The sequence below is a fragment of the Podarcis filfolensis genome (assembly GCF_964270895.1).
Source record: "Podarcis filfolensis genome assembly, chromosome: 1".
NCBI classification, from domain to species: Eukaryota; Metazoa; Chordata; class Lepidosauria; order Squamata; family Lacertidae; genus Podarcis; species Podarcis filfolensis.
Window position 1 is genome coordinate 127,560,429 of NC_139604.1, and position 13,526 is coordinate 127,573,954.

General features: G+C 47.4%; 1 protein-coding gene across 1 annotated transcript in view; it reads left to right on the plus strand.

Annotated features, from left to right (window-relative positions):
* The first annotated feature begins 973 nt into the window (after positions 1-973).
* Positions 974-13,526, plus strand: part of SIX4 (SIX homeobox 4) — a 31,824-nt gene continuing 19,271 nt past the window's right edge. Inside the window, exon 1 of the mRNA XM_083612950.1 lies at positions 974-2,151. Within this exon, the coding sequence (XP_083469076.1) occupies positions 1,256-2,151 (896 nt within the window). The 5' untranslated portion in view covers positions 974-1,255. The remainder of the gene's footprint in view (positions 2,152-13,526) is intronic.

Consider the following 13,526-nt stretch of genomic DNA (forward strand, 5'->3'; position numbering starts at 1 on the left):
TTCAATGGGACTTATAGATAAGTTGATACAGGATTTCACAGGATTCAATCCCACGGACTGCTTAAGTGGGGTTGAGGAGCTCAATGGGGCTTACTTCTGAGCAATCCTCTATGCACTTTGGAGTAAGAACCACTGAATTTAATGGATCAGACTCCTAAATATATATGCATATAATTAACCAAGTAATGTGGAGAGGCGGGGTTTGAACTCTCTAACCCCTACACTAGCTATCCACAGAAAGTTATCTTACACTCTCAACCATTTATTTGGAAACCTGAAAATTTAATTTAACTGGGAAGCTTAGCTGGGACTGACTGAGCTCAATGAGACTTTATTTCTGAGCAACCCTCTGCGCACCACGCAGTAAGAACCACTGACTTTAATGGATCTAACTCCTAAATATACGTGCAAAGTCCTGTGTTATTGACCAAGTTATGTGGAGAAGCAGGTTCTGAAGTCTCCCTTAGCTAACCGCTACAGCTCCGTTGAAAGATATCCACTCTCTCAACAATTTACGTATCTCGAAACTTGAAAGTTTTGCTTCTGAGGATGCCTAGAAAGAGGGACACCTACGCTTCCCTTTCGGTTTTTTCCCTGCATCTCCCGCATCCCAGCCGCTCCAGGGAAGAATTGCAGGGGAAGAGAGAGGGGGTGGCACAGACCAGCCGCGCACGCCCCGATCTTCCAGGTAGAGGTGTTTCGCTTTTCGAAAAAGGAGGGAGCAAAGCTTCGCCAAGCGGGCACCGACGGGAGGGGCGGGGCGGAGGAGGGGTTGATTGACGGTTCCCATAGAAACCCCGGGATGCCCCCGCCCCCTCCGCACTGGGCGGCCAATCCGCGCCCGCGCCCGGGTCCAGGCGGCTGCTTGTGCCATTAAAGAATATGTAGGCAGGCGAGAGGCAGAGAAGGCTTTGGAGGAGTCACGTTGTGGTGGTAGTGGAGGGGGGGCGGGGGGAGAGGAAGAAAAGGGAGGGGGGTGGGGAGGAGGAGGAGGTCGGACGGGGTGGGGGGAAAGGAGCCGCGATCCGCTTACACAAAGTTTTGCTCGAACAAGCTGTCTTAATGGTTCCTGTGCGGCGGCGAGGAAACCTGATCGGCTGAACGCCAGCCGGGTGGCGGGGCAAGGAGGAGGAGCAGGAACGGTGTGTGTGTGTTTGTGTATTGCACTGGGGAGGGGGGGAGAGAGAGAGGAAAGGGGGGGAAACCCACAAACCCACACCACCCAACTCCAAAACAAGGGAGGGGGCGGTGGAAAATGTCCTCTGCCTCCCCCACCGCCCCGATCCCCGGCGTGGTGGCGGCGATCAAGCAGGAAAACGTGCTGGCGGACATGCTCTCCGGCGGCGTCGGGGCGCAGGAGAAGGCAGCCCGGGAAGGCTGCGCGCCGCCTTTCGCCAGGAAGCATGAGGAGGAGGAAGACGACGGGGAGGACGAAGACGACGACGAGGACGAGGAGGCAGCGGCGGAGGCGGCCGACCAGGTCCTGCTCCACGCCGAGCTGCTGGTGCGCAACCAGCCCGTGCGCCACGCTGCCCTCTCCGCCGCGCCCGCCTGCTCCTCGCCGTCTCCCGCCTCGCCTTGCTCGCCGCCGTCGCAGGCTCCGCTGGCTTTCTCCCCGGAGCACGTCGCGTGCGTGTGCGAGGCTCTCCAGCAAGGCGGCCACCTGGACCGGCTGGCGCGGTTCCTGTGGTCGCTGCCGCGGAGCGACCTGCTACGTGGCAACGAGAGCCTGCTGAAGGCGCGCGCGCTGGTGGCTTTCCACCAGGGTCTTTACGCGGAGCTGTACGGCATCCTGGAGAGCCACAGCTTCGACGCCGCCAACCACGCGCTGCTGCAGGAGCTGTGGTACAAGGCGCGCTACAGCGAGGCGGAGAGGGCCCGCGGGCGGCCCCTGGGCGCCGTCGACAAGTACCGCCTGCGCAGGAAGTTCCCCTTGCCGCGGACCATCTGGGACGGCGAGGAGACGGTGTACTGCTTCAAGGAGAGGTCGCGCAACGCGCTCAAGGAGCTCTACAAGCAGAACCGCTACCCGTCGCCCGCCGAGAAGCGCAACCTGGCCAAGGTCACCGGGCTCTCGCTCACGCAGGTCAGCAACTGGTTCAAGAACCGACGGCAGAGAGATCGCAACCCCTCCGAGCCGCAGTCCAAGAGGTGAGCGCGCCCGCGGGAAAGGGAAAAACTTTCGCAAACTTTTTGGAGAGAGAGAGAGAGAGAGAGAGGAGGAGGAGACAGGGAGTGGGGAATCGGCCGGGGACAAAGCAGCTCCGGAATCCGGGAGCTCCTTGAGGCGGGGAGAGAGGGAGAGGCTGGCGAGGGGGACGGAACTCTGCACATGGGCAGGGGGCGCAGGAGTGCGATCTGGCGTAGCAAGTCCCCGGGTTAAGAGACGGCACAGCTAGCCTGAGGCTCTTGCTGGACGCGGGGGCTCCGCGCTCTGCTTGATTTCCACTCTGTTTAGACCTTGTTCCCTGCCCTTTATCGCCTGTTGTCTTCCCTTTCCCAAAACTCCCTGCTGCTTTGCTTGATTCCTTGCCACCACCCCCTCTTCTGCCCTCTAGCTTGTTAGATATGCTATTTTCCCTGCCCCACAAAAGGCCTTTAGTGCCCCCACCCTACCCCAATGCCCCATCTTGCTTTCTGGTTTAGCATCCATAATTCGCCACTGTCTCATTCCCGCATTATTTTCACCTTTTGCCTCCCACCCCCAGCCTTCTTGCCTGACCCTCTCCTTCCACCTTGTCTTTCTTTGTTTCTCCAAAAACCACATGCCATCTCTTTTAACACCTTGCCTGCTCCTTTGCTTTTCCTGTCCTCCCCCCTTTCCCCTCCTGTCTGGCTTGCTCCCTCCCTTCCCCTGCCCTGTCTGTCCTAGCCTGGCTCTCATTCCTTGACAAACATGGCGTTTACCTTACAGCTTTCTTCTCTCTCTCTCTCTCTCTCTCTCTCTCTCTCTTTCCTCCCACCACTGCCCCAAATCTCTCACTTTTAAAAACACACACACACACACCTTCTTCTTCCTTGCAGAGTGTAGAGGAAAATAAGTGTCTCTGGTAATCTCCTTGTCCCTCAAAAGTACTTTATTCCCACTTCTTTCATCCTGCACTCAAGGCTACATAATTCCCCCGCCCACCCACCCACTAAAAAAGAAAGTGGTTATTTTGCTTCCAGATTCCCTGGGTGGAAAATCTCTCCTCCACCCCATAACCTTCAAGGTATCTCTGCCTGGGAGCACTTTTTGTAGCTTGATTCGTCCTGGGGTGGGGGCACCCCTTTATTCCTCTCCCAGTGCGAAAATATAAAAGTTCCTCTCTCGCCAATGCTCCCCACTTTATCCACCAGCAAAACAGCTCCCCCCAACAGCAAAACTTCTGAGTGTTCTTTCCAGTGCCATATCCTTTATTTCTCTGTTTTCTCCTTTCCTTGCACACGATTCATGAAATTATGATGTTCTGTATACATTGCCACAAACCGCCAACCTAACATTTAAAATCTGCTGTTGCCGCGGGGCTGTGTGTGTGTGTAAAATGTTTCCAGATCTGCAAACTCCATACTACCATGGGAAGAAAAGTTTTCTTTCTCCATCTTAACCCTCTGCATAAATAGCACCAGCCTCCTTTCCTAGGATCCCTCAACGCATCCAACAAACACTCAATCGTCTCCCGATCACCTCCTCTTCTTATTGTCCAAGGAAACTTTCTCTCCCCTCTCCCATTTTTATTTGACAGCGTTAATCATTTGCCCAGGTTTTATGTCACCAGGGGGTGGGAAACAGAGAGAGGGAAACTTGAAGCTCCTTCGGTGGCAGGAGGGTTGCTAGTCCCTCTCCCCACCCCCTCCTTGCACACTCACTCGGGTCTCTTGTTGTGAAACTTGATTCTGCCTTCGGTTCAGATCAGTTTTCCTTTCCCCCACAAGACAGGAACCTGCCCAGGTCTATAATCCCAAGCAGCCCCTTGCCCTCAAAGGCTCCCAGGACAGATCACCACCTAGCAGATCTCCCTTTATTCCTTCCCTCGTTCCCACTGAAAATATACTGGTGCTTGACTTATTCCTAAAATACCACAGAGGTTTAAATGTCTGAACCTGCAAAGCCTGCTCTCTCTTTTTCTTTCACTAGATCTGGGCCAGTGGTTGGGTCAATTGGCCAGGGCTAGGAGACTTAAAATCGGGGCAGATGGGGGGTGGCTTTGGCTAGTGAGAGGCCACCCCAGAGGTATTCTGCTGGGCCAGCCGGGTGAGCTGACCTGCTTGCCTGCCCAAGGCACATTCCTCTCTTCCTGTTCCTCCTCTCCTCTTTTCTTGCCCTCTTGCTTGCTTTCGAGAGGGGCTGGTTGACAGAAGGCAGGAAAAGTGGCTGGGTGGTTGTTGTTTTTGTGAAAGGAAAAACACCACTCTCAATGGCCCATCTTCAAGCAAGGACACACAGGTTGTGCTGAGGCAGGTAGCTCCTTTCAGTCCTTGGGGGACATAACATCAAAGCTACAAATGGCAGGCGAGGAAGGAGGGTGTAAAACCGGGAGGACCAGCTGCAAAAGTCCGGCCTGTGGAAGTTTGACCAGGCTGCAATTCTTGCAAGGCCAGTTGTTTGTTTGTTTGTTTTTTTCTGATGGGTGTAAGGGGCAATTTGCTTCATTATTATTATTATTATTATTATTATTTGCTGGTAGGTACCCTGAGCAAAGACCCTCTGGCAAGCTTTGCAGGCTGCAGTTGCCCTCTTCCTCTGGTGGTTTAAATCAGTTCTTAAAATCTTGGGTCTTTTTATCCCTTCTTTTTTCTAAGCACCCGGAAGCAAACGTAACCCAGTAGGAGGTGTTTTATACCTCCGTGGGCTATATCACATGTTTTTATGTGGGTTACACACACAAAAAACTCCAGAAAATATTTGATGCATGTTGCTTGCAGACATGTGTTTGCAATCGGCAAGTGTTGTAGCAGGAACACGACTGGCTGTGACTTCCTGGAGCCTGTTATCAATGTATGCAGTTTAGGGGTGCGGAGGAGGAATCCTTCACTCCCCAATTTCTCCCAGCCACTTCCCCCAATCAGATTCCTGTTCTTCAGAAACCTCCATATATCTCCAGTCAGCTCACTGGCTTAGCAGGGCTAACTTGTTATAAGACTGAACTGTTTGTGTTCCATGTATCCTGAAGGCAAACTGGATCCTAACCACTATCACCCCAGCTGCGCCCCCCCCCACGTCCTGCTCCCCCCCCCCCCGCTGCATGGATAAACTCCAGCAACAAAACTAATTTGAATACTATTTTTAATAGAAAAGGGAGTGTAAAACTTAGAACTAATTTAATCCCTTCGGGGTCAATGAGGTGCAGGGACAGAGATTACGTGTGCACAAACCCACAGGATATGCTTCACCTCATAGCAAATATTTATTCCTGCCCCTATAACTGCAACCCTATGGGGAGAGGAGGCAGGCAGCCGAGTGATAGAATCATAAAGTTGCAAGGGAGCATGTGTGAAATATTCTTGCTTTCTTTGCTGATCTAAAAGAAAGTGTTCATTTCACTTCATGGGATGTGTTTAGGGGCATCTATCTTCCTCAAAAAGCAGATGTGTCAGGTTAGGTCAAAGGCAGAAGTTGGTTTTTTGCCTTAAGGACTATTTTTTAAACCTGCGTTAACACTTTTTAATAGTTGCAAGGTATAGAAAACCAGCTCCTGCAAATATTCTTTAATCATTCTGCTTTGTGCAGTTTAATCAGGAGCCCATCCCAGAGCAGACCCTTCACGCCTCTTCCATATCAACACTCCCAAAATCTCTATACAATGGTACCTTGGGTTAAGAACTTAATTCGTTCCGGAGGTCCGTTCTTAACCTGAAACTGTTCTTAACCTGAAGCACCACTTTAGCTAATGGGGCCTCCCGCTGCCGCTGCGCCTCCCGAGCCCGATTTCTGTTCTCATCCTGAAGCAAAGTTCTTAACCTGAGGTAATATTTCTGGGTTAGCGGAGTCTGTAACCCGAAGCGTCTGTAACCCGAGGTACCACTGTATCGGGGTTGGCAAGCTTTACCTTGCCTGGGCTAGTTTACTGCTGCAGAGCTCCCTCCGTGGGCTGGATTGCGGGTGCTCATGAAGCGATTTCCATCGCCGCTTGGTGAGTCCCCGTGCCATGCTATGTCGGTTTAGCGCAGCGCGTGGGGACTCGCCGAGTGGGCAGCTCAGGGGCCAGTAAAATGACCCCTGTGGGCTGCTTGTGGACCATGGGCCTTAAGTTGCCGACCCCTGCTCTATATCTTTCCGATTTTCCCAAGGAGGCATACTTAATTTTGTCCTTCCCCCATTTTTTATCCTCACAACAACCTTTTGAGGTAGGTTAGGCTGAAAGAGAATGACTAGCCAAGATTTGCCCAGTGAGGGTCATGGCTGAGCAGGGATTTGAACCTTCACGTTCCGGGTCAGACACTCTATAACTGCAACACTACACCTGCTCTCTTGCAGAAATCTGATGTTGTGTCCCTTTGCCTGCGTTAAGACTTGACTGCTTTACAGCTTTTAGCAATATTGGTTATTGCGATGAATCTGCCTGGAGAGCAATTGTCATCTCTTTCCCTGGCTATTTTCATTTTTGGCTGCAGAAAGGGAGCTACTAAACATTGCATACAAATTTATTCTCTTGTAGCTGCATTAATCAGTGCTTGCATTTAATTCTTTTTTTGCCATCACTTGAATCCTTTCCAGTAATGGTTTGTTTTGCAGATGAGTAAGATACATGGGCTGTAACATCCTCTTAGTTTAGATCACAAGCATTGTAGAAATGAGAGCGTTCGAAAAATAAACAACTCGGCTCCTTTGCTTATTTGCAGGGATGTGTGATCATCCCACTTCCAAACCCCTCTGAAGCTTCACAGCTGCAATAACCTTGGGGGGCTTACTCCTTTCATTTCCCCAGTGGGCTGTTCCTTTCCTCCCGTTGGGAAGTGCCAAGGAATTGAGGACATCTGACACATTTTGGCCAAGCTGTCACGGTGGTGATAAATCCATCAGTTCAAAGAGCTTTTAACAGGCTGTTGTGTCTGTGACGTTTTGGAACAACTCTGACATTCTGGATATTGCCTAGTTGGCCATGTCTTGAAGTCCATCTTCCAGATGTCATATTAAAGACTTCTATACTTGTTGTTTTCCTTACATGGGGAAAATGGCATCACTTGGTGGTAGAGCACCTGGTTTTCACGCTGAAAGTCCCATGTTCACTCCTCCCAGGTAAGGCTGGGAAGGACTCTTACCTGAAAGCCCTTCTGTGAGCAGGTACATCATCTTAAAACAAAGCCAAATATGCTTCTTGCTTCAGAATTCTTTCCTCCTGCATAATAGACAGATTAGCTCATATAAAGGATGATTTAGCTGAAATCCCAGTATTTTAGGTTGGACCAGATAAAGCACTGTGCCCTTTCCAACTCCACAATTCTGTGATTCTATAACCCATTAAAACAGGCATGATAATTATTTAAGCGAAATATTGTTCTGTTTACAGGCATACCTCAGGTTACAGACACTTCAGGTTGCATGTTTTCGGCTTACGGACGCACCAAAACTCGGAAGTACCAGAACGGGTTACTTCTGGGTTTCGGTGCTCGCGCATGCGCAGAACCACCAAATTGCGACCTGCGTGTGCCCAGACACAGCACTGCAGGTTGTGAACGTGCCTCCCGCACAGGTCACGTTTGCAACCCGAGCGTCCACTGTATTTAATTTATTTCATTAACAAGTCTCTTCCTATGAAACCTCTCAAAGCAATTGGCTAGTTAGAAATACACACACACACACAAGCTTCATTGTTTTATTGTCTTTTAAAAAAAAACTTGTGCTGGGATACTGTGAAGAGTGGGTTATAAAAGCAGCGTTCTAAATTCATTTTGCACCTGCCTATCGGCCATTAGTGAAGATGCCCGGGTGCCAAGATGACGCCTGATGTCTCCACCACCTGGAGGTGCATGCCTAGGGATTCTGGGATCCTGACTGTTTGCACACACTAACAACGCATCCTGTAGAATTCTATCCATTATCTTTTATCTGCACAATGGGAATGAATTTCAGGAGCCAGAAAGTCGTATTGAAAAATACGACTTTTGAGCCGTCTGGCCCCAAAATGGCAGCTAGGCATTCCGTTTTGGCAACTGTAGCCCTGGTTTAAGGAGCCATTTGGCACCTAGCTTATATATCTGAGTTTCTAACACTGTCAATAAATAGTGTTTTAGGCCTCAAGCAGACGTGTAGAGAAAGAGAAGACAAATTAGCCACCTAATGTGTGATTCATGTAATGCATAATTAATTTATAAGATTTGCTGCCGTAAGAATTGAAGGCCGCTGTCCTGCTTATTTGAAATATTGATAGGCTGCCTTTCGCATCCTATCAAGGCAGGATCCAAATGTAATAAGCCATCATAAAACTTAATAAAATACCAGCGAACCAGCCCACTAAGCCCATCATCAGAACGCTAAAATCAAATGCTCATAGTTGAAATGGCACCAATTCAAACGGTTGCGCTGTAAAACCCATTATGCAAAAGCAATTTTAAACAGTTGGGTTGTTAAAGCCCATTTTAAAGCCAGCAGTGATGGTACTTGGTAGGCATCACTTTGTAGCAGAGTTTCACAGGCATGGGGCCATAGCTGAGAAGGCCCTTTCCCCCTCTCTACCTCCCAGTCTAATTGACCTTGAAGGCAGGCACATTAGCCAGGCCTTCGAAGATGACTTCAAGGTGCAAGTAGGTCGCCTTTGGAATGCTCTCCCCTGTGGAGTTGTGCCTGGGCCTCAAGAATCCCCCAGATAATTCCAGAATATTCTGAATGTCATGGAGTGCTGCTCGCGAGGCCATAGCATGTTACAAACCAAGTTACCTAATACTGGTTTCTGAGCGCTAAGTCTGAACTAAGGCTAGTGGAAGGTTGTTAGCCTGTCGGCAGCGCTCTCCAAAGCAGGCCAAAGCTGCATTTATTTATTTTTTGCAAATGTGATGGGATATATTGGCAGTCAGGAGGCATCGACGTCTTCATTTTTAATGGAGTTGCAGGCTTATTCAAAAGTAAGGTGCTGGAAAGTATTCAAGTCTCTGTCTTTCCTTCCTCCATCCTAAGTAGAAAGAAAATGGCTATTGTGTGCTTAAGTCATTTTTTCTTTAAAGGCTTTAAAGCCCTGTATGGCCTAGGACCCTCATACCTACGGGACCGCCTCTCCTGGTATGCCCCACGGAGGACCTTGCAGTCCACAAATAATAACATCTTGGGCCTCAAGAGAGATTAGGCTGGCCTTGACCAGAGCCAGGGCCTTTTCGGCCTTGGCCCCAGCGTGGTGGAACGCTCTGCCACAAGAGATCAGGGTCCTTGGTCAGGGCTCAGCCTGCCTCCCCTTCCCTTTTTGTATAAGAACTAGTATGAAAGAGGCCTCCCAGCATTCTCACAGGCCCATATAAGATCAGCGTACACAGTTGGGCCTGATGAGCATTTACTATTCCCAACCCAAATCCTTCTTGGCTAGGGAAACCCAGCCAGATGGGCAGGAAATAAATAATTTATTATTATTATTATTATTATTATTATTATTATTATTATTATTACGTACCTTTGGTCTCAACTCAGAGTAACCCTATGGAAATTAACGGACATGACTAACTTATGGATATGTGGCTGGTGACCTCATTGTATTGTTCTAGTCACCCTCTGAAAGCTGCTTTATTTTGGCAACCTTACCCAGACATACAATCAGTCGTCTATCTTTATCGTTAAACTGATTTTTATCTGTGTTTTAATGATAATTATTTTATGTACACTTGTTCTTACTGGTTTCCTGGATTTTACATGTGTTTCGTCTAAAGTTTTGTTATATGCAACCACTTAGCTATCTGATTTCATAAATATTTTGACATTAATGCAAGTGCATTGATTTCAGTGGGTCTACCGTGAGTAGAGCAGAATTGGATGCAACCCATACTCAGACCCTCCAAGTGTCCTATTTTTCAGGGACAGTCCCAGATTTACAGAAGTCGTCACGGTTTCTGATTTGATCCCTGAATGTCCCACTTTTTCTTAGGACGTTCCTATTTTCATTGTAGAAATGTTGGAGGGTATTAAGTTATGTGACCCCTGAGCCAAGGAGATAAGTAACTATTCAGCCTTTAGAAGACATCTGAAGGCAGCCTTGTTTAGGGATGTTTTAAAAAAATGTTTAATGTCTTATTATGTTTTTATATATGCTGGTAGCTTCCCCACAGTGGCTGGGGCAACACAGTCAGATGGGTGTGGTATAAATAATAAAATTATTATTATTATTATTATTATTATTATTATTATTATTATTATTATATCATCATCATCATCATCATCATCATCATCATAGAATAGGGTGTCCCTATTTTCATCAGAAAAATGTTGGAAGGTGTGGAGTTTATGAATCCTGGAACAGCAGGGCCTCCTCTAACCGCAAATAAAATTACAAAATGTGTTTTTAATAAATCAATCCCTCGCCTTCCCAGGCTTCAGAAGTGACTTGTGTTGCAGCATGTGTTATTGTAAGAAACCTCAATATGCATGCAGAGCTTTGGATCGTGACCAGCAGTTTTCCTAGGGTGGTGCCTTAGCTTGGGAGCTACTTTCTGTAGGCTGGGGGGAAAATTGTCCAAGAATTCCCAGATCTCAGAGTAACTTCAGCTGGTGTAAAATTCAGTGGCCAGGTTGCTCACTGGATTAAGATGGTCTGAGCATATTACACCGATCCTGGTCCGACTGCACCAGCTACCAATTAGTTTCCTCGCCCAATTCCAAGTGCTGGTTTTGACCTCTAAAGCCTTAAACGGCTCAGGGTGCAATTCCTCAAGGGCTACTTCTTTCCATATGAACCTACCCAGACCCTGAGATCGTCTTCTGAGGCCCTCCCTCGTGTGCTGCCTCCTCGAGAGGTCCGAAGGGTGGCAACGTGAGAACAGGGCCTTCTCTGCAGTGGCTCCCCATCTGTGGAATGCTCTCCCCAGAGAAGTTCACCTGGTGCCTTCATTATACACCTTTAGGCACCAAGCAAAAACATTCCTTTTTCACCAGGCCTTTGGTTAATTTGATTGACATCCTATGCCCTTTTAAAATGTGGGGTTTGTGTGGAGGGGAGGTTATTGGTTTGTTGTTTTGATTTTGATTTTGATTGTGCATTTTGTGGTTTTACATTTTGATTTTACTCCGTGAACCGCCCTGAGATCTCCGGGTATAGGGCAGTGTATAAATCCAATTAATAAAAATAATAACAATAATGACAACAACTTCAGAACCCAAGGCAAAGCACAGGAAACAGGAAGTACAAGTGTCTGATTCTTTCTTATTTTCTTTTATTCCTCTAAATTTTCACAATGTCCAGAATAGATTTTTCACGTCTTACCCCAGTGGGGTGAGACAGGTCATGAGCCAGCCTTCGTCAGCCTGGTGAACTCCAGCTATCTTGGACTACAAATCCCATCATTCCCAGTCAGCACACTGATGGGAGTTGTAGTCCAAAACAGCTGGGGGCTGATGGGAGTTGTAGTGACAGCTGGAGATCACCTGGTTGGTGAAGACTACTTGTGAGTAAACTATGAACGGGGATCAAAAACGACCATAAGTCAGTGCAGAAGCACACATGCATGTGTGCCTGGATGCGGAAAAGACTGCTACATGGGCTGGTGTTCCCAATGCATTTCAATATTTATCAAGGGTAAAATGATACGATCGAAACGTGTTTGGATGGTCAATCTTTGCAGGTCTTTTCCTCCCTTCGTACAGACATGCAAGCTGTCCCTGCCTCAGCCTGATGGTTGAAGCTGATTGCAACTGGCTGAATTGTTTTCATAATGCACCTACTAGCCCAAATACTCTGGATGCAAGCCAACTGGGTTTAATCGTTTTCAAGGGCCCATTGATCCCAAAGGAAGAATTAGGCATTGGGCTCACATCTCACCCATTGAAATCAGTGGGGTTTGAAAAGTACTGAAATTGGGCTCGACTGTGCCCTAAATAATTGAAATGCGCACCATAAATAATGCAAGAATTTAAATAGTATAAATGGCATGGGGTTAAGTGAGAACCTTCTTGTGTATTTATATGCATGTAGTTGAAAATCAATAACAAATACGAATATAAATTATTATTTTTTTTAAAAAAAAAAAGAAAGAAAGCAAGATCATGTGGGACCTGGAAATCATGTGGGACTAGATTGCCATAGCTTTAAAGACATTCTTTGTCCTTAAGAATAAATATTTATATAGCTTCCAATCTTTGCTCAGAAGTTGCGTGCATTTTTCTGCATGGTAGCAAGTTCAGATAGCAGAAAATATTCCATCATTTTTTTAAAAAATCAGTGGTGGGGGAAAAAGAAGTTATATAGGTGAGAAGGAATGATAGCCAACTTTGAGAAAGAATTACAGGGGTGTATGTCGTCTATAACTTTATCATTCCAAAAGTTGATGACAAGGCGCATCTTTCTATGAATTTATAATGTTGGTTCTTTGTTGCCATTCTTTGGTAAGTTACCATAAAGCCATTTGTCTTTTCCAAATTAAACTTGGGGAAGGGCTTCAGAAACGGAGATATTTAAGCTAGGTGCCAAATAGCTCTTTAAACCAAGGTTACAGTCGCCAAAGCATTGTGTCTAGTTGCCATTTTGGGTTGTTGTTGTTGGTGAGTCATGTCCGACTCTTTGTGACCCCATGGACCAGAGCACGCCAGGCACTCCTGTCTTCCACTGCCTCCCACAGTTTGGTCAAACTCATGCTGGTAGCTTCGAGAAAACTGTCCAACCATCTCGTCCTCCATCGTCCCCTTCTCCTTGTGCCCTCCATCTTTCCCAACATCAGGGTCTTTTCCAGGGAGTCTTCTCTTCTCATGAGGTGGCCAAGTTATTGGAGCCTCAGCTTCAGGATCTGTCCTTCGAGTGAGCACTCAGGGCTGATTTCTTTCAGAATGGATAGGTTTGATCTTCTTGCAGTCCATGGGACTCTCAAGAGTCTCCTCCAGCACCATAATTCAAAAGCATCAATTCTTCGGCGATCAGCCTTCTTTATGGTCCAATTTATGGCCATTTTGGGTTAAGACGGCTCTAAAGTCTTATTTTTCAAATGATGGACTGGCTCTGATTGATAACACCTGGCTAGTTCAGATGACAACCTTAGCTAGATTAAGAGATTTGAGAATTTAAAGAAGAAAAGTCTCTTGATCCAGGGGCAGTCCACATATATATTGGCCTGTTCCAACCTCTTTTTCTTAATGGGTAGTGCTCCTGCTCAGGCTGCACAGAAAAAGCATGTTGGTTCCTCAAATTCATTCTGATTGTGCAGATAAAATATTATGGATAGAATTCTACAGGGTGGGCTATTAGTGTGTGAAAACAGGCAAGATCCAAGGATCCCCAGACAATCACCTCCAGATGATGGAGATGTCAGGCGTCTTCATCCTAGCATCATTTGGTTGCAGGTGGCCAGTAGCCGGGTGCAAAATGCTGGCTGCAGCTTAGTAGCAAAGCCTCTGCATTGCATTCCAAAGGTCCCAGGTTCGG